The sequence below is a fragment of the Lepidochelys olivacea genome, assembly GCF_965140295.1.
Source record: "Lepidochelys olivacea isolate rLepOli2 genome assembly, chromosome: 17".
NCBI classification, from domain to species: Eukaryota; Metazoa; Chordata; order Testudines; family Cheloniidae; genus Lepidochelys; species Lepidochelys olivacea.
The window spans coordinates 17,548,171-17,570,031 of NC_140427.1; the positions used below are offsets into that span (position 1 = coordinate 17,548,171).

At 44.5% G+C, this 21,861-nt stretch overlaps 1 protein-coding gene and 1 long non-coding RNA gene across 3 annotated transcripts in view; one reads left to right on the plus strand and one right to left on the minus strand.

Moving 5' to 3' along the window:
* The window catches only part of LOC311532395, a 76,654-nt gene that overhangs the window by 13,089 nt on the left and 41,704 nt on the right, over window positions 1-21,861 (minus strand). The gene's annotated exons all lie outside the window — the stretch shown is intronic.
* P2RX1 (purinergic receptor P2X 1) overlaps window positions 11,469-21,861 on the plus strand; it is a 36,830-nt gene continuing 26,437 nt past the window's right edge. The window contains exons 1-3 of the mRNA XM_084650820.1: window positions 11,469-11,743; window positions 20,444-20,591; window positions 21,398-21,469. Coding sequence (XP_084506946.1) covers window positions 11,607-11,743; window positions 20,444-20,591; window positions 21,398-21,469 — 357 coding nt within the window. The 5' untranslated portion in view covers window positions 11,469-11,606. The remainder of the gene's footprint in view (window positions 11,744-20,443; window positions 20,592-21,397; window positions 21,470-21,861) is intronic.

Genomic DNA, 21,861 nt, shown 5'->3' on the forward strand with positions numbered 1-21,861 from the left:
GGCCAGAGGAACATGCTCAGCACCTTTCTAATAAGAATCATGCTCTAATAAAATATATAGACTTTCTTTTGGAAATGGAGCACAAGTGCAGACCAGTGCTGGAACAGCTGCCCTGCAATTGCTGCAGAAAAGGACACATCATTCCCTCATTATCCATTGCAGAATAATCCTGAGTCTCTATAATCTCTACTGCACCAGAATCAATGAGCAGGCCTGCCCAATGCATTCTGTAGGCCAGCCACTGGGAGATGCTTCTGCCTGGGATTAAATCAGGGGCTCAAGGGGGGGACTTGCTGGGGAAGAAAAGGGGATAGCAAAGTGAAGGGGGTAGGGCTAAGAAGGAAGGGGGAGTTGCCTGGGTATCCTCTTCATGATCTTCCTAAATTTAGACCAAAATCTCAAATCCTGCTTCTACCTGATGTTTGAGCAAAGTGAAGCCACCTGCGCTGCCCTGCCCCACCCCTAACTCTCCTCACCTATCCAGTGGCTGACCTGAATAAAAATGTAGTGGCCTTATGAAGTAAAGTTTTAGCTTGGGGCTGTATATGCCTGATTGGTTCCCTGCTGCTATACAAGAGAAGTGTTACTTTGGACAATGCCCTAAGGCTGCATGGGTAGTTGGTTGTGCTGGTGATAAGTACATCCTCCTAGTGCTTTATCCAGCCTCCAGCGAATTTTCCAATGAAGGTTTATGCTGTTTGTATCTTGGGTAAATTTCCTCTCTCTGCACAATTCATAAGACATCCCTTTGGGGGAAAGAAGCATCGGGGTGTATTTACAGCTGGCCCTCCCTGCTGGATGCTAAGACTGAGATTTTTTTCATAGCTGCCCAAGCTGATTTCCTATTAGTTTTAATGGGAATTGGATATCTGACTCCCGTAGGGTGAAATTTTCAGGATTCCTAAGTGTTTATTTTTGAGTTGGATAAATCATTGCCCAGTTATTTGTAAGGTTGGATGTGTTGTCATGGCAGCTAAGGAATGCAATGCCATTTATTTCCCCTCTTCCCCACATAGTTTAGTTAATGCCATCGGAACTATTTGTCAGAGTGCACACTCTAGGGCAGGAAAGCACATACACAGAATAAAGTTGAAACCACAGGGAAGAAGCTTAGGGAGGTAAAGGACAAGTTAAAATTGGAAATAAAACTGAACATGCTGTTTTGCATAGGACATTACATAGACTTATCTGCAAATATTTTTTCCCCTATTGTCTCACCATTGTGTATTCCTGACCCAAGCCCCAATTGGAATCGGGGTCCTGTTGTGTTAGGTGCTGTACACACACAGTGAAATGTTCCTTACTCAAAGGGCTTACAATCTGAGCTTGGGATTTTCAATAGAACCAAAGGGAGACAGAACCTTAAAGGGAGTTGGGTGACAGACTCCCTTTGGTTCTATTGAAAATCCCAGCTTGACTCACAGAAAAGTAGGACTGGCAAGGACCTTGAGATGTCATCTAGTCCAGTTCTGCTGCATTATCTAGACAATCCCTGACAGGTGTTTGTTTAACCTGTTCTTAAAAACCTTCAGTCAAAAAGATTCCACAATCTCCCTAGGCAATTTGTTCCAGTGCTTAACTACCCTGACAGTAGGAAACTTTTCCTAATAATTAACTTAAGATTTCCCTTTCTGCAATTTAAGCCCATTATTTCTTGTCCTCTCTTCAGTGGTTAAGGAAAACAATTTATCACCCTCCTTTTTATAACAACCTTTTACGTACTAGAAGACTTAGGTCACCTCTCAGTCTTCTCTTCTCCAGACTAAACAAACCCCGTTTTTTCAAACTTCCCTCATAGGCCATGTTTTCTAGACCTCTAATTATTTTTGTTGCTGTCTTCTGGATTTTCTCCAATTTGTCACATCTTTCCCAAAGTGTGATGCTCAGAACTGGACACAATACTCCAGTTGAGGCCTTATCTCACTTGTTATATCTTGCTTTACAACACTCCTGCTAATATATCCCAGAATAATGTTCACTTTTTTTTGGCAACAATATTACATTATTGACTCTTATTTAGTTTGTGATCCACTATACCCCCACAGCCTACTCCTTCCTCGGCAATTACTTCCCATGTTGTACTTGTGCAATTGGTTATTCCTTCCTAAGTGGAGTACTTTGTATTTCTCCTTATTGAATTTCATCCTATTTATTTCAGACCATTTCTCCAGTTTATCCAGATCATTTTGAATTCTAATCCTGTCCTGCAAAACATTTGCAATCCCTCCCCAGCTTGGTATTATCCACAAATTTTGTAAGTGTTCTTTCTGTGCAATTATCCAAATCCTTTATGAAGGTATTGAACAGACCCAGATTCCCTGAGGGACCCCTTTCCCTTTTATATGCCTTTCCAGCTTGATTGTGATCTATTGATAACTATATGGTTTTCCAACCAGTTGTGCACCCACCTTTCAGTAGGTTTATCTAGGCTCTTATTCCTAGACAAGATACATAGACCCTACAGACTTAAGCACCACTGCCATTCAGTTTATTTTGAAGGTCATCTCCACAGCCACAAGAGACAGCTACTATTTTTAAAAATACATTGTCTATATTTTACAGATGGAAAAAGAGAGAGAGAGCAGTTCAATTCACCTAATGAATCAGCAGGGAAGATCTTGAATAGCAACCAGGAATTAACTCTTCCTCCCCTGCTCTAGTCCCTGTGCAATGCTCTATGGGTCTGTCTACGCTACAATGTAAGCCCAAGATGAGGAGAACTTGAGTTAGCAGACCCTGGGTTTGTTAACTTAGGGCTTGAGTGGCTACCCTCATTTGTAACCCCAGGTTAGGAACTGTTGAACCTGGGGCCCCCACTGGGGCTCCAGCATCTGCGTTGCCTTATGTGGATCTGAGTCCAACCATCCAGATCCCAGACTTCCCAGTGCCCTCCAAAAATGTGGCTGCTCTAGCCCTTTGTTCGTGGTGCTGTTTGGGAAAACCTGAGTGTCCACCAAACTTGACTATCCAGAGAACAAAGAAAGTCAGCCTGTGAGATTTTTGGGATACTTTTGGCGGACTTCCAGAGCATGAGCACAGTGACACTGCAAAGTAATAGGGCTTGAACTCTGGGGTCCCGGCTTGACTCAGGCTGGACCCTGCACCCCCATGGGAGCCTGGGACCCTGGATCTGAGCCCTGGGTTGGCACGACTTGTGTGTAGGTGGAAGGGGGACTAGGCTTGAACCTGTGTTTGAACCCTGGACTTTCACTGCAATGTAGTCAGACCCTAAGGCTATTGTCATCCTTTCAGTGATAACCCGGACAGTTTCTTGTGTGATGCCCATTAGGTGAGTTAACTCAGCAGTGAAGATTTGCCCTTCGATTGGCTTAAACTGCTGTTTGGCCCTTTCATTCCTCCAGAACAATTGGTGACTAATCTTTCAAAAACAAACAAACAACCCTGATATCACACATCGTAAGTGCAGCATCTGCCAGTACACAGGGGGAAAGCTTCCAGCCATAACCTGCTCCTCCCTTTTGTGATGACTTCAGAGTTCCTCTCTTGTCTTTGTCGATCTCAAGCTTTTCAGTAATATTGGCTTGTCAAGGTTCCTTCCCCCCTCTGAACTCTAGGGTACAGATGTGGGGACCTGCATGAAAACCTCCTAAGCTTACTTTTACCAGCTTAGGTTAAAACTTCCCCAAGGTACAAACTATTTTACCTTTTGCCCTTGGACTTTTGCTGCCGCCACCACCAAACATCTAACCGTTTTTTTTTTATTAGGAAAGAGCCCGTTTGGAAACGTCTTTTCCCCCCAAAATCCTCACCAAAACCTTGCACCCCCCTTCCTGGGGAAGGTTTGATAAAAATCCTCACCAATTTGCATAGGTGACCACAGACCCAAACCCTTGGATCTTAAGAACAATGAAAAAGCATTCAGTTTCTTAAAAGAAGAATTTTAATAGAAGAAAAAGTAAAAAAGAATCACCTCTGTAAAATCAGAATGGTAAATACCTTACAGGGTGTCATAAATATAAAGGGAAGGGTAAACCCCTTTAAAATCCCTCCTGGACAGAGGAAAAATCCTCTCACCTGTAAAGGGTTAAGAAGCTAAAGGTAACCTCACTGGCACCTGACCAAAATGACCAATGAGGAGACAAGATACTTTCAAAAGCTGGGAGGAGGGAGAGAAACAAAGAGTCTCTGTCTGTCTATATGCTGCTTTTGCCGGGGATAGACCAGGAATGGAGTCTTAGAACTTTTAGTAAGTAATCTAGCTAGGTATGTGTTAGATTATGATTTCTTTAAATGGCTGAGAAAAGAATTGTGCTGAATAGAATAACTATTTCTGTCTGTGTATCTTTTTTGTAACTTAAGGTTTTGCCTAGAGGGATTCTCTATGTTTTGAATCTAATTACCCTGTAAGGTATCTACCATCCTGATTTTACAGAGGGGATTTCTTTACTTCTATTTACTCCTATTTCTATTAAAAGTCTTCTGGTAGGAAAACTGAATGCTTTTTCATTGTTCTCAGATCCAACGGTTTGGGTCTGTGGTCACCTATGCAAATTGGTGAGGCTTTTTATCCAACATTTCCCAGGAAAGGGGGGGGGTGCAAGTGTTGGGAGGATTGTTCATTGTTCTTAAGATCCAAGGGTCTGGGTCTGTAGTCACCTAGGCAAATTGGTGAGGCTTTATACCAAACCTTGTCCAGGAAGTGGGGTGCAAGGTTTTGGGAAGTATTTTGGGAGGAAGGACGTTTCCAAACAGCTCTTCCCCAGTAACCAGTATTTGTTTGGTGGTGGTAGCGGCCAATCCAAGGACAAAGGGTGGAATATTTTGTACCTTGGGGAAGTTTTTGACCTAAGCTGGTAAAGATAAGCTTAGGAGGTTTTCATGCAGGTCCCTACATCTGTACCTTAGCATTCAGAGTTGGGGAGGAACCTTGACATAGGGTAATTAGATTCAAAACATAGAGAATCCCTCTAGGCAAAACCTTACGTTACAAAAAGACACAAAGACAGGAATATCCATTCCATTCAGCACAGCTTATTTTCTCAGCCATTTAAAGAAATTATAATCTAACACACATAATCTAACGCATATCTAGCTAGATTACTTACTAAGTTCTAAATTCCCCATTCCTGTTCTGTCCCTGGCAAAAGCATCACACAGACAGACCCAGACCCTTTGTTTCTCCCCCCTCCAGCTTTGAAAGTATCTTGTCTCCTCATTGGTCATTGTGGTCAGGTGCCAGCGAGGTTATCCTAGCTTCTTAACCCTTTACAGGTAAAAGGGTTTTTCCTCTGTCCAGGAGGGATTTTAAAGGTGTTTACCCTTCCCTTTATATGTATGACATGGCTCAATCCAGCAAACACTGATTACATTCCTAGTTCTGCACCATTGAAAGGAATGTGAATTTTGTCACTGACTTCAGTGTAAATAGGATCAGGCTTTCAGTACTTATTATCATGAGTCATTAATAGAGGTAATAACTTTTATGGCCTGACAAGCACCCATCTCGCAGTGTTTGCAGGATCCTGCCCTTATTTGTGATCAAACAAATACAAGTTTAAATGCAAACACATCTTATTTTGCACTAACCACAAGTTACTTTTCCATAAGAGGGAGCCAACCCCTGCATGAGAGGTTTCAGTCTCTTCTGTCTTTAAAATGTAAATATACTTAGGGCTTCTGGTTATCAGTGTTGTTTGCTTTAAAAATCTGTAGGTTGCCATTAGAAGAAGCCAACAACAGTATATAGCAATATTAAGCTGTGTGAGTTTGAAGTGTGTGTTAAGGGTTTTTGGGTTTGGTTTCCAAAGTGTGGTGGTACAGTGCAGCATTTCTGATATCCTCTCTGATCTCCCAGACCACCACTGTGAGTGTGAAAGTCCACAGGACTCCTCTGTTCTTCTGAAATCTTAGTGTGACTAAATAGGAGTGTGAGAAGCTGTGATGATATTGAGCACACCTGACTGGTAGACAATGACAAGTAATGTTCAGCAGCATGGGGCTTGATCCTCCTATGGGCTGAGCCCTCTGGCTCTGATCCAGAAAAGCTCTTAAGCATGCAAGTAGGCCCACTGACTTCAGGTTTGAAACCTCCAGTTCACACGCTATAAAGAGTCACTACTGAAGGCTAGCCCCACGCAGAGGTAGGGCAAAGATGATCAAAGGAACTGCACGCTGCAAGGGCATTTTGTGCTGGCACTCCAGGCCAGTTAAAGATAGTGTTTCAAAAGGACTCATTCCCTACCCTGTGTTGCTAATACCACCTGAGTGTATTCAATCTTTACATGCTATTACATCACTATTGCTGCTGTTTTCAACTTCATGCCTCTTTTGCTTGTAGTTGGTTTCACTTTTTGGTTTTTAGGACTAGGCTACACTGGAAAATTCTGCCATTTTATATCTGTATATTTAAAGTGTAAACCTCCCCTTAGTATTGACATAGTTATAAAGGTGCTGATAATGGTATAGCTTATTTCCATTCAGGAAGGGGAATAAACTATACTGGTATAAGGCACCTTTGCAGCAGAATAATTGCATCCACACTAGGACTTATACCCGCATAACTCAGTAGGTGTAAAAAAAAAAAAATCACCCCCTGACCAACAGTTATCCCGGGATGAAAACAGAGTATAGACCAGGCCTTACACACTGTTTCAGCAGCATATGCTGCATAGATTAATTTTTAAAATCCTGTTTGTACTGAAATGTTAGTTTAGATATTTCATAAAAACATTTGTGTTCATATCAAAGTTTATAAAGTTAATATATATTAAGCAAAGCCTACGTTTAGGATTAAAGCTGCCACACAGAATCAGAGCTCTGGCTGGTGTAGATCAGCAGAGCCCCAGTGACTTCAGCTAAGGCACCTTCTCCCAGTTATGAGCTGCAATGGAGCTATGATGGTTTACGGCAGCTGAGGATCTGGCCTATGAGGTCCATTAATTATTTTACCTGCAAGGCAGCAGCAGCTTAGCATAGTACTGGCAAACATGACAATTTAAACTAAGCATTTTTATACCACCACCATATGGTAGATGAGATGATCTCTATCGTAAGCTCATGCGTTTTATGAACAGGGAACCAAAGCTTTAATGAGGGAAGTGTTGTAAATGTTGCAGTTTAGGAAGGGATACAAACTACCACAAACATCTGTGCTAAAGATCTAGGGGCAGAGTTTATTCTCCCTGCCCAAGATAAACACCATAGTGCATTATCCAGCTGTACTTGCTCTGCTGTTTTGGTGCCAGGTAGCTTAGCAATATACTTTCAAGGCTAGTTGGTTACTGGTAATAAAGTAATTAAGACAGTAGGGTACCTGCTTTAATGGCTGCATCGGGTTAAGCGAGGGTGGAATGGGGTTGAGTGAGGATGGGGTGGGGTTGGGACTCTCTCAAGCCAGTCTGGAGTAGGTTTATTTGGGACTTGACTAGGGAGCAAAGGTACATGTGATGCACAAGAGGGTGGGTCAAAGCCTCTCTGGGGACTGAATGAGCACAAGGCCTATAGCAAGGCTGAAGATACATCCTGGGATGAGGGGGAAGAGTTTAGGCTTAAGCTTTCATAAGCTTTTTGGGTTTCCGTCTCCCTGGCCTTAATGAAGCCCAATTCCAAGAGAGCAGGTGCTCAACCCTTTTTGAAAATCAGGCCCCGTTAAGTCGTCTCAAGTTTGGCACCCAAAAATAAAAATCACAAGTCACTGTTGGACCCCCTGACTAGAGGATTTAGGCACTCAGGGCAGCCAATCCAACAGCTCCCTGAAGAAATTTTAAAATTGGAGATGAATATGGTCTCCCCTTAGTATTGCTGAAAGATTAGCCATTCTATTGAATCGAAGTCCTGGAGAGGGTTACAAGTTCCTCTTTTACAAGAGAGCTTGCTGTTAAATTTAGATGTCCTATTTTCCTTATTCCCATTTCTCTGGCAAGGGTGTGCAGCCTTCCCTAAAAGGCCACCTTTTGTACAGTAGGTTATGATTTATTTCCCACCCCCAACAGATGTCTAAGCTTATAAGGTCTGTTCTTCTCAGTAGCAATATCGGGCTTCACTCTTAAATGGTTATCATCAGCAATTTATGTTTGCTTTTGGCTTCCCATCTGATGGTTTTTCCACATCCTCTAGGGCTTAGGAGCCTGGATTACATTATGTCACTTAGAAGTAAGCAAAGTGGTACCATCTGATTTAGATTTCTAAGCTGCGTGGTATGCCCAAAAGGTTACTTTGTAAGTTCATCTGTGTTTTCACACAGTCTATTTTAAATGCAGCAAGTGGCTCCTTGTAGTCTTGTGAAAGGATCTTGTTATAATCAATTTGTTCAGCTCTTTTCTTGTTTGTCAAGCCTTCAAATTATTGACCTTGTATGTCGAAGTGTTGCCAGGCTGAACTCAGTAGAAAGTGAAAAGTGACTAGGTGAAAATATTGCCATGTCTCAACAGGTCTGCTCCCTGCATGTATTCAGAGCCCTAACTTCTCACAGTACACGTGTATTTTAAAAATCATGTTTTACTCTCCTTAGCCTGGTATAGCCACAATAGCCAGAGAAGGGGGGAGTTGGGGTCTATCCTGGTTCTTCTATCATTCAACACAATTGTTGTGAATAACTCCTTGGTTACTGGGGATGTTGCATACATCAGGAAGAGCCCAGCTTGACTCTCACAGGCCAGGCTGAATTTGCAGATCTGGCTGTTGGGGGTTGGGGGAAACTCTTGTTAACTAAGCACTTGTAATGCAGAAATCTTTGAGGCAATAATTATGGAACCTCTTGAAGTTGTGTCTCCCCCCTCCCCCTACATACACGTGTCATGGTAGAATCGCACTTTCAAGGCTGCCATACTGGAAGCCATTTGAAAAGTTGCAAGGTAACCTCGCTGGGTCTCCTGCAGTGGGATTTCTACATTGTACCTACAGCTTTTGCACTAGACAGGAGTCTCAGCCAAAACTCTACTTTCAGCCCTCCCTCACGTCCTGATCCAAGTCTCAATCTGAAGCTAACAGGCCCAGGCCCATTTATTGGCACTCACTGACCTGCAATAAATGTCACATTGAGAAGCTTTCCCCAGGCTACTGGGGCACTGTGGCTGTAGCTCTTTGCTCCCTTCCTCCTGAGATTCATTACATAGACCACATGGCAAGAGGATAGTCCTATCCTGCGCCACCTTGGGCAAGTCCCTTCACCCCTGTCCAGCTTGCTATTGATTCCTCGCTGCTTTATGGGTGAGCATTATCTTTCTAAAGTGCATTGATACCAGTGAAACTCTCACATGAACGCTAGTTGTTATTATGGGCCAGATCCTCAAGAGCACCCCAGCTCTACTCAGCATGACCGCAAGGGGCTTTCCACCACCTTTCCGCTCTCCAGCCCTGACCCTGGAGGGCAGCTGCAGGGCAGTTTGTCTCTCAGAACAAGATACAGCAGCATCACAGAGATGCTGCTCTATCTTGTTCCACCTGGAATTCTCCCCACAGTCCCAATGTGCCTCCACCAGGCAAGAAGAGCCAGAGTGAAGACTTGGCTATGTCCCTTTTTCTCCCTGGTACAACCCCAGAACAGCTTCTGTCCTAAGGGAGTCAGGACCAGGCACCATAGATCTGGCTACACCAGGTTTACACCACCCAAGGATTCCCAAACAGAGAGAATCCCCAGATGCCCCATTATGCAACTGATGCAAGAATCTGGCCCTGTTAATATCTGAGTACCAGGAAAGTTTCCTGACCCCCAGAATGTGCCCTGAAGCATGAGGATTACTATCAGAATTGTTCCAAATGCTCTCAATGAAACCTAAAATCTTTGTCTGGATTTGGGTTAAATTTACAGGCTTGAAACATAGTTGAAGTTTGCACAATGGTTCACTAAAGTTTTCCCACTACTGAGCTAAACTCGCTGATTTTATGGGATTTGAGTTGAAAACAAGTGAAATTCCCCGTTATGCAAACTTCTGATGTGAACCATGACAATTTTACCTGGGTTCTGCTTTATGTATCTGAACCAGAAATTAGTAGTGAAAAGTGCTGTGAATCCAGGTGGAGTGGAATCAAATCAGAAACTCGTGGGGATTTCTTAAGTGTACCTTCCCTAGTTTACACAGTCTTATCTGCTATTCTTGTACCTTCCAAATCCATCTCTTTAGAGACACACCTGAGTCATACAGTTTAGCTATGGATCTAACCTCTCCCAAAGTTCAGGAGTGTTTGCATTAGGCTGGAGGAGTGAGAGGTTAGATTACATCTATTTCTAGTATCTAGGGTTGTTGGAAATGGCTGTCAATAAACTAGGCAAGATATTCATCTGATCCCAGGTCTGGGAACCAAGTGCTCTTACGTTTTTAGTCGGTCTTTAATGGATTCTCTCCCTCTGTATCCTTGGCAAATGCCATGGTCTTTCAGCGTCTGTTTCTCCATTTACAGTATTATTATTAATTGGTTGTATTACCATAGCACTTAGGTATTCCAGTCATGGCCTAGCACCCCCATTGTGCTAGGTGATGTACAAACACAGGACAAAAAGACGGTCCCTGCCCATCTATAATATGAGGAAGCTACCCACATCCCATGTGTATTGTGAGGCAGTTAATTAACATTTATGAAGCTCTCTAGCTGTTGCTAGTCCTATTCCTGGACATAGCCAATCCCTTTATAATCTTACTGAAATGACCATATTTGCTAGAGATAGGCCCAAACCTAAATCCCAAATCTGATCGGCCCCACACCCAAACTTTGGGAAAGTGCTAATCCAAACTTTGTGGCTGGCCCTTATCTCTATAATGGCCCAAGAGAAACCCTTGGATGCAAACCCCACCAAACATTCAGATCCGAATTCCTTCCCTTAGGCTGTTGCTTTGAGTTCGTGACTCCCCCTTTGACCTCCCAGTGCAAAACTAATGCCAAGAAAGAACAGAACTATAGAGGAGAGTGACTTATTGGGCTCTGGAGGGCAAGTGAATTACCAGAAAGCTGCACCAACTGCTGTAATCATGAAGACCACAAAAAAAACCACCCACAGGAAAAAACATTATTTCCCAGTATACAGTTGCTTGGGGGAGCAGCGTACAATAGGAAAGGGTCCCATGCACTTTCAGTAAACCACAGCAATCTACAAACTGACCTAGACCACATATCTTGATTGCACAACTTCCATTTTTTGCTAACAAACAGGCAATTTCTGTTACCCTCGGATGATTTCACCTTCCTGAGAAATTATATATGGCAATGTGCTGTTCCTGCCAGAAGGTCTGCCCCAGTCAGAGCAATCCGAATAGTAACTCTTAGCACCTTACATTGCACTCTGCATTGTCCAAATGCTTTGTAAGTGTTAACCCATCCTGCCAGTGTTGTGCTGCAGTTCCTGTGCTGCCGGATAGCCTGGGCTGTATGCTTCTGTTACGTACCCACACATCCCCACCCCCAGACCATCTAAGGAGACAGTGAGTGTACTGTGCACGCAGAGGTGAGCATATAGGAAGTGCAAGCTTCCATCCCCTCGCTGAGAAGGAACCAGATGTGCAGAGGGAAACCCTGGTAGATTTTTGTGCAAACAGAAGACTTGACCTCTTGTATCGAGGAGCTCCACCCACTACAGTCAGAAGGGACAAAGCCTGTGTTTGGTTTGGGATTAGGCATTTGCATAGAAGAGCATTAGTCCCGCTGTATCAGCCATGGGGCTCAAGCTCAGGGAGAAAGCTGCTTCCTTCTTCTTTGAATATGACACCCCCCGGATGGTGCTGGTAAACAACAAGAAAGTGGGACTCATCTTCCGGCTGATCCAGCTTGTGGTCCTTGGATACATCATAGGGTAAGGCTTTTCTAGCTTTCTACATAGCCTTTCACTTCAGTGAGAAATTCCAAACAGCAGCTCTTCCGAACTTTCCAGATACTAGACCTGCTGACCAGCCATTAAGCTCAGTGGTAGTGTTGCCACACAGTCAGTTCTTGCTTGGCTTGGCTATTGGAATTTCTGTTTGGCCCCCTTAGTAAAGCTGAGGCCCTGCCGCTTATGATCCTTAAACACCCTGAGCAGGGGCATTAGCTAGATTCTAATGTTGTGGGTAATTATATTTTGCCTCCATACAGTCTCCCAACAGTTTCAGCTGGATACAGTATTCACTTTGCCCTGAGCCGTATGTTGAGCAGTGTTGCACTGCACTGTTAAATAGTTGCTGTGTTAAACCCCAGAGGTGGCTGCATGTCAGTGATGAGTGTAACAATCCCAGTATGTAAACATCATAAATTGTGGTAAGCTCACTGGAGGAAAGGCCTTCTATAAGGGCCTGATCCAAAGCCCACTAAGTCATTTGTTCAGGCTCTCAATGCCTGCTGCTGTTACTATTTTCATTATATTAACCCTAACCCTAAACTTTGTAATTTGTGAGACCCAAGCGGCAGAAAGAGGGAGGAGGAGTGGAGGGGAATCAGGCCAGACATTTCCTCTCTCTCTGGTACTGTTTCCCAAGAGGGAGGTAAAGCCAGCCTATGGGTTAAACAATGAGCATGGGATCCGGTGCTTCCAAAAGAGCAAGGCACAAATGTCTGCTTTGCTTTGTTTGTGCTTGAGGCTGGGCCCGAAGGCAGCTAGAGCTCAGCAGAAACTGTTTTAAACAGGGAGTAAATAAAGCAAACATGTCTAAAGCGCCTGACAAACTGAAAGGCACAGCGTGACCCGGGGTGTTTAGAGCTGCAGAAGGATCTTGCAGGAAGAGTTCATGTGCCCTGAATTGCCTGGGAAGTTTTCAGCACAAGTTTGTTTTTGAAAACTGTTACTGAACTGGCCGCCCGCAGGCAGCTATCAAACTGTAGCGTGGCACTGGGGGTTTTTCAAAAAGGGGTTAGAATCTCTGCACCGTTTGCACAGTGAGCCTCGCCACCTATTGAACAATCTCACCACAGAGCACGCACATGATTCACCACAGACACTGAAATACACTAATGTAGGCAGTAAAGTCACTGCACCAGCCTCCATCTCGGGGCAGGCCAGATAAGGGGCATGGCAAATTCAGCACATCAGCTGCAGCCTCTCCTGGTGAGGCTGCTGAGGAGCATCCAGAGGAACTTAAACTGCCCTTCTAGGATGGGAGCCTTGAAGGCAGGCTGCAGTGGTGGAATGGGAGTAGAAGGTCACCTCCTGCTCCCATAGCTATTTGCACCTCTCTGTGCCAGTGGGGATGCATCCGGTGAGGTGTATTCAGTGATGGAACAATATTGATTTCCCCCACGTACGCTGAACATGGGCAAAGCCCTAAAGATGGACTTCAATTCCCCCAGGAAATACTTGCCAGAGGGTTTCTAGGAGAAGGTTCTAGGACTGTGGGTGGCGCTTGGCTTTGTTTAACTCTCATTGTGGATGTGCAATTAGCAGCATTTGCAGGAGGGGCAGCGGGTGCATCCCGTTTATCCCCAAACAATCATTGCTTAGAGGCAGGGCAGCAGCCTCACAACCAGGGGGATGATGGTGGTGAGAACAGTAATTGCTGCCATTGGGACAGTTAAGGCCCTGGATCACCAAATTTGCTTTCTGGAAAGTGGCTGAAAAAACTTACTTTCTACGGAAAAACAGAAATGTCGCTTCACAGATTTTTTTGGGGGGGAGAGGGGGTCGGTCCTTCCCTGCCCCAGTCTTTTCTGACTAGCCCCACCTTCAAATCTGAGCTGTAGGGCTATTGCAGAACGGGATGGCTTCAGTCTCCGTGTAGGGATCAAGGGTGAATGCAAACCAGAAGAGTTGGGGAGGGGAATATGGCCTGCAAAACATTGGAGAGGAACAGGCAGCAAAGCCTGTGCCGTGGCTCCAAAGCCAGAATCCAGAGTCCTTTTTTTAAAAAACTTCAGCGGGTAGGTGCAATAAAGGCACGAACGAAGATATGCTGGCTGCACAGGCAATAAAAATGGCTGCCACATGGATAGAAGGGTAATTCTACCTCGCTCCCTCCCTGCCCCCCCCCCCTTTTTTTTAAGAAGGGTGAAAATTGTTTGACTCCAACATCAGGCCTGGGAGAAAAGCTCTTTCTCTGTGTGGAAGATTTTTGCTTGTGGACTGTGTTGGCCATCTCTGCCATGCCAGATTACACGTACTGTAGGCGCTAATGGCCACAAGTGCTCAGCATCTCAGCTGCGCTATCTGTCTGAAAGAGCTCCTTCCCCTGTTTCCCCAGCTTTCTGCAGATCAAATAACTATATTCTCCCTCAATGAACAAGCCTGAGGAAGTTAGACTTTTTTTTAATCTTTGAAAGCAAGCTTGCCAGGCAGGGTTATTTTTATATTTAATATGTAAATGAGTCCATTCTCTTGAAGAACAGTTTGCTGGGCGATTATTATGGCATTGGGGATCCTGCCTGCCTCTGGGAAGAAATGTTATCGTAATGACACCAACTGCTGCATATTCTCAGCTGTAGTGGTCATTGATAGCAGAGATAGAAACTTCGGTTTCCACTTGACCTAAAGGAGTTTAGGCTTGGAATTAGACCAAAGGTTTCTAACCATCAGAGGAGCGAAGTTCTGGAACAGCCTCCCAAAGGGAACAGTGGGGGCAAAAAAACCTAACTGGCTTGAAGACTGAACTCGATAAGTTTATGGAGGGGATGGTATGATGGGACTGCCTATGGTGGCATGTAGCTGATGTGTGACTGTTAGTAGCAAATATCCCCAATGGTCAGTGATGGGATACTAGATGGGGAGGGCTCTGAGTTACTACAGAGAGTTCTTTCCCAGGTGTCTGGCTCTCGGGTCTTGTTGAAGTGCCGAGGGTCTAACTGATCACCATATTTGGGGTCAGGAAAGAATTTTTCCCCGGGTCAGATTGACAGAGAGCAAGGGGTTTCGCCTTCCTCTGCAGCATGGGACATGAGTCACTTGCAGGTTTAAAGTAGTGTACATGGTGAATTCTCTGTAACATGAAGTCTTTAAGTTGAGGACTCCAGTAACTCAGGCAGAAGTTATGGTTCTATTACAGGAGTGTGTGGGTGAGGTTCTGTGGCCTGTAGTGTGCAGGAGGTCAGACTAGATGACCAAGGTGGTCCCATCTGGCCTTAAAGTCTGTGAGTCTATTAGTTTTCAGTAGCAACAGGGCTTGTACGTTCTCATGCTAGAAGCAAAGTTGGAGTTTAGCCCACTGACAAAAAAAGAGGCAGCTTTATGTCTCTGTAGCTTCCTCTACCCTATTTTTATCTATGTACATCCTAAGATAGAGTTATCAATGCACCCCAAGTACATGCAGTCATTATTGCATGGGTCTGTGGGTTTTTCTAATCTGACAAGTTTATATGCAAAGACTTTTCCAACTATGGTGAGACTGTAATGATATTTCATTTGTATTTTCCCTCTCATTGTCCTACTGGGGTTTCTTTTACCAATGAGAGGGTTCAGAAGGAAGTGAGCGTTGGCATACACCATGTGAAAAAATGATCATTTGTTTGTCTTGGTATGTACAGAGTACAGATACGACGCATCCTGTTCCAGCCAGCCCCAGCAACAGTGAGGCTTAGCAAGCTGGATCTGAACCCAAATCCTCAATCTGAGCATCTCCAAATATTGAGGAAGTTATTATAGTACAGTAGCATTAGGAGGCCCCAAGATCAGGGCCCTATTGTTCTGGGTGCTGTACATGTCTAGTAAGACAGTTCCTGCCCCAAGAAGCTTTCAGGAAGAACAACAACAATGATTAGGGGTATGGAACAGCTTCCATATGAAGAGAGGTTTCAGAGTAACAGCCGTGTTAGTCTGTATTCGCAAAAAGAAAAGGAGAACTTGTGGCACCTTAGAGACTAACCAATTTATTTGAGCATAAGCTTTGGTGAGCTACAGCTCACTTCATCCGATGCATACTGTGGAAAGTGTAGAAGATCTTTTTATATACACACAAAGCATGAAGAGAGATTGAAAAGTCTGGGACTGTGCAGCTTGGAAGAGATGACTAAGGGCGGAAATGATAGAGGTCTATAAAATTGTGATTGGTGTGGAGAAAGTGAATAAGGATGTGTTTTATACCCCTTCACATAACAAGAACTAGGGGTCACCCAAAGAAATTAACAGGCAGCAGGTTTAAAACAAAGGGAAGTACTTTTTCACACAATGCCCAGCCAACCTGTGGAACTCATTACCAGGGGAGGTTGTGAAGGCCAAAAGCATAACTGGGTTCAAAAAAGAAATGGATACGTTCCTGCAGGATAAATCCATCAATGTCTATTAGCCAAGATGGCTAAGCCTCTGATTGCCGGATGCTGGGAGCAGACAACAGGGGATAGATCACTCAATAAATTGCCTTGTTCTGCTCAATGAACATCTGAAGAGGGAAGCAGTTAGAGAACTGCAAAAGCTATAACACTGTTACCTGGTCTACTGCACATGTGCACATTGTTCAAGGTGTATATGAATAAGATTGACCCCAGTTAATGCCAGTTAGCTGCCCTAGGTAAATATGCCCTATGCATTGATCTTCACTGAGGTCTATGTGCATATTCATTGCATCTGCATTTGATGAAAACTCCAGGCTGGGGATGCTGAGGGAAAGATGCAGACAACGCTCTACTCCCTGGTCTAGCCTGGGAACACACAGGGAAAAGTATCAGTTTCAGACCTCCAACTGTCTAATCCTATGCCAGAAACTAAAACACAAGTCTGGTTACCAATAAGACTCTTCTTCCCATACTTCCAGTGGGTCCCAGCCATGGTAGAGAGTGATACGCAGTTCTTCTACTGCTGGGAGAATCTTGGAATATATATATATATATATTCACCAGTAAAATATGCAAGAACCACAAGTCTCAATTCCCTCTGGCTTCCCAGATGCTGCCTCTGCCAGGAAGGCTCATTTTCAAAAATCAACCCCTTCCCCCCACCATATACACACTTAGAAAAAGGTCTTTTAAAAATGGCCTTCCACAAATGGTTCTGCAGGCAGTAAGAACTGGGAGGCTCACTCATTTGCCTAGGATCCATCAGTTATTTGCCTAAGCACCCCAGCTATGGTGGCAAGCTTAGGAAACCTGGGCTGGAGATTTTGGCACAACCAAGGCATTCTTGTTGTTTCCCTTCTGTTTGGCTACAGATGGCATTAGGTTCCTAGTCCAAGTGTAAAACGCCATCTACTGAAGCAGGTCAACGCTGGCTCTGAGCATCTACTGGCCTAGAAAAATTGCAAGGCAGGCCCACAGTCGCTTTCTCATCTAGCCCCCAGAAACATGCTGCAATGGGTCTAGGCAGCAGACAGGCACTAAAGCTGTTGCTGCACAGGTGATTACTAAATCTGGTAGAGCTGGCCCTGTAGAAGCGGAGCTTTCTCTGACTCAGTAGGCAGAGAGCATCATTTTAGCTCTATTAGAGAGACAATGTGGGTGAGGTAATATCTTTTATTTATTGGACCTACTTCTGTTGGTGAGAGAGACACGCTTGCAAGCCACACAGAGCTCTTCTTCAGGTCTGGGGAATGTCCTTTGTCACTGTGGGAATGTTACCTTTCAGTTAATGAGGGGCAGGTATTGCAGACCTGCCTAATGCTCTGGGGCTATGGGTATTGCACTGTCTCTCTCTAGGCACCAGGGTCATCTCTTCTTTTGTTAAATCCGTTTCCTTTTTATTTCAATAGGGAATGCGTTACATGTGACACACTGGGAACTGCTGAAATGCCTCAGCCACAGCTGCAGTACTAGTTTTCCCAGCCACTTTGCTCCCTGCAGTGTCCAGCAACGCTCTAAAACTGGAGAAGCCAGCTGCCTGGCTAAGAGGGCAGTTCAGTCTCTGTGCTCATTAAGGCCCTGGGTGCCCTCAACTCCCAGTGAAGTCAATGGGAGTTGAAGGGGCACAACACCTTGCTGGAGGCTCTCATAGAAGCAGGCCCTTTGTTCTTGGCTTCTCTGCTAAAAACTTGGTGCTCTTCAGCCTGCTATGGCTGTAGTTTTAAGATGGCAAAAGGGAAACTCTGGTGATGCATGTGAATTTTTGCTTCGGCGTCTGTCTGCAGGGAGCTGGGCTGAGGCTGAGACCACTGTCTCATTTGGTGGAGGCCACCCAACAGCCTTTTAGTTACTGCTGGTGTAACATCCCTCTCCTGGGTGGGTTGTTGGCAGCAGGGATTGAACCAGGGATCTCTGGATCGAAAACCATGAGTCTCTACTTCCTGAGATAGAAGACCCATGTTTGTAGCAGGCTAATCAACCTCTATATACAGCCCAGCCACCACTACAGGGGGACACCACGCCACACTCAGTGGGTGTAGGTTAAATGCATTAGGGTTGGATTTGAAGTGGCATCCTAGGGGCTTTATATTTCATTGCCAATCCCCTAAACTACCAGGCAGTTCTTCCCTCAGCAAAAGAAATGTCAGGGTGCCCACAAATAGAAGGGATGAAATTCACCCATTATTAACACCACACACTAATCAGCTGAGCGCAGCTTGGGACATGTCCTGTGCTGCCTTCACCATGTGGCTAATTACAGGCACCTGCCGCAGCTAATGACCGATGTTCACCATTAATGGCTCTGAGCTCTCCTAGAAAACACCCCCAGCAGAACACTCACTTTGCATGCCAGAGCTAGTGGGATCCATGCCCACATTCTACAGCGGATGAAAACCAGATCTCTCCTTTTTTAGTATGACCGACTCTTACGTGGATGATTCCAAGAAGTCTTGGATTTCAACCCAAAATGGTCATCTGGCCTTGTTTACAGTTTCTCACAGAGTTAATTAAAAGACAGTTTGTTCACGTAATAGGCTAATTAATGTCAAAATCTGGCCCTATTGAAAGTATTAATGGCCATATAAATGTGATGAACCGTTCATAAAGTAATCTGTAAACTACTATTTAGACAACTAACTAACATAATTTACTGCCACTATCCTCAGCTTGCCAGTTGTCAGCTGAGATGTGTTGGCTAATCATTAACCTGAGTTACACCAGCCACATGTTGCACTGTGGGGAAGGGCGATGTTTAGATCATTAAATGTTGCTCTGATTTAATTTCATCTGGCAGAGGGTTCCGTCACACTCTTGATCATGAGGTCAAATTCAGATTAAGAGCAGAGAAATTCAAGCAGACGCCTCTACCCCCCCGCACAAACTAGATTGTGGCTAACTGCTGGCAAAATCAACCCATGCCCTCAGCAAAAGCTGCTGAATTCACATAGGGAAAGAACATGCATTTCAGTTTGAAGATCTCTTTCTTTATGGAACTATCACACATTTTGTGCCTTTGTTGAAATCTGGAGACAGTGACATTAATTTAAGGGGGTGGGGGTTGAATTAGCAAGTGGTTAGAAAAGATAACTGTAAGTTAGGACTTTCAGGACTGTAGGTTCTATTTCTGACTTTCACACTGGCTGCCTTAGATTTTTCAGTTACTAATTTTACAATCTTTGCAAAGGGAGAGGAGATATTTCCCCACTTTGTGGGGTGTAGTAAGGCTGAACAAGTTGTTTCTGTAGAGCACTTTGAGGCCGATAGATGAAAGAGGCTATGGAAGAGCTTGAAAGGCCTTCAAGATATGGATTCTGACTTAGGTCTATTCCTGCAACCCTTTTTCATGAAAGTATCCTCGGTGGAATCAGTAGACTTGCTTGTGTGAGCTAGACTTGCAAGATCTGCAACACATTAATATAGCAACTGCAAGTGTGTGAGACTTGGCTGAAAAGTCTCTCAAAACAACCTTCCTTGAAGGTATTTTAGCTGTTCGTGGTTCTGGTCCAAGCTCTGACCAGGACTCACAGGGTCATGCAAAAATGAATGGTAGGTTTTTTTTAACACCAAAGTTTGGTTTGGGTTAGGTTCAAATTTTGAGTGGGTTTTTGTTTCAGGGTGGTTTCTGTTTCAACTGAACCAATTCCTGTTCCCCACCAGGAATTTCAAAATATATTTCAAGATAGTTTGCACAGAAATAACTCAGTAATAATACTTTTCAAATCTACCTATAGCTCCTTCCATCTACAATTTCAAGTACTTTACCAACATGGCTGAGTTAAGACTCACAACACTCCTGTGAGATGGGTAAGTTTTGTTACCCGCATTTTGTAGCTGTGGAAATTGAAGCCTGTAGACTCGGTTAAGGACCAAATTTTCTAGCATGGCCTCTACTTCGGAGTGCCTCAGAAAGTGTCAAACTTCAGAAGCCACATGGGCCTGATTTTCAGAGGGGCTAGGGCCATCACAGACCTAGTGTTGGAGATGCTCAGCTCCTCTGGAAATCAGGCCTTTGGCTTCTGAAGTGGGAGACCCAAAAAACTGAGGCCATGCTTGAAAACTTAGGCAACTTGGTTAAGCCCAAGGTCACATAAGGAGTCAGTGGCAGAATGAGCAACAGAACTAGGTCCCCAAACACTTTAAAGTTCTTCAACCACTGCACTATGCTTCCTCCTTCTGGAATATCTGTGTTTTTCCCATTCTGCAAATGGAGCCCATTCTACATCTACTCCATCCTGTTAACTGGTAACTAGACAAAAAACAGATACCCCACTGTACTCCTAATGAATGTGATGTTCTGTAACTCATCTGAATGACTTTGTTTGCCTAGGTGGGTTTTCCTCTATGAGAAGGGTTATCAGTCACAGGATGGCATCATCAGCTCGGTCTCGGTGAAGCTCAAAGGTTTAACTGTTACTAACATTAGTGGGATAGGCCCACACGTCTGGGACGTGGCCGACTATGTATTCCCATCTCAGGTAAGGAGGAGGGAGGGCTTTTTTCTAATCACTGTCCTTTATTGGCACCTTGCGGAGGAGAGGGAACCAGCAAATGACTCTACAGCTCTGCAGCCTTCTCTGTGAATTGGCAGCATGTCCTAGGCTACCACTGTCTGAAAGGGTGTCTGTTCTTCAGCACACTCAAGGTCGTATTTCTAGAGGTCCTGAGCATCTGCCACTTCCCTTAAGGTCACTAGGAACTGAAGGTGATCAGCACCTCTGAAAAAAATCAGACTACAAGTTACCGTCAGCTCAGGACTAGTTCCTATTTATAGGGGGCTCTTTGTCCCCTCTCCAAAGCAGGGGGTCCAAACAACTGATGGGGCTCTGGGGAGGCACAACATCCATCAGTAGCCCAAAATGATGTATCCCCAGGAGACAGAACATCACAGATAGTCATTGCTGGCCCCATTGTCCCTCGTCTCCTTATTTGGCTGGGTGATATTTTATCTCCATTTCCTCCTACTGCTTCCCCTTGTAGCATCTCTGCTATCCATGGGAGAGACTGCCTGCCTCTCACGAGCAACCATCTGGTTAAGTCTTTAAAGTAACGGTGTTGGTAGGAGGGTTAAGGATGAGTCTGCCTGAGGGAGGAAGGACGGGCAGCCTGACCATCTCTGCCAGTATGTGCTCTAGGCGGTGGTTGTTTACCACCTGGGCCACAGTCAGATGGAAGATTTTTGCATAACAGTAACACCTTTCGCCCAGTAACTCTCCTGCCCCACTATGATGACTCACTTGAAAATAAGTTTCCACCTTTGACCTGATCACATTCCTCTTTGTAGGGGGACAGTTCTTTTGTGGTGATGACAAACGTCATTATCACCCGCGGACAGAAGCAGGATATTTGCCCTGAGGTAAATAGAATTGTATTATATTTGCAGGGATTTTGTTTTTTTTTTTTAATTTAGGTTTATTAGGGATGGGTGAATAAATTCAGGGGGGAAAAATCAGGCCTCTTCACTCTCCCCCGCGCCCCAAATATTTGCCTAAAATTCCAGCCAATCCCCCAAATGAAAGAACTTGTAGAGTATTTACCCAAACTCAATCATACCTCAGTATTTGAGTCCCAGTTTTGTGGAAGCTTCAGGTCAGTTCTTATTGTACCACACACTATTACTCCATCATGTATCATCATCATCCATCATTTCACAGATGGGGAAACTGAGGCACAGAGGGGGAAGAGACTTGCTCACGGTCGCAGAACTTGGAACAGCTGCTCTCCTGACTCCCAGTCTACTGGCCCATC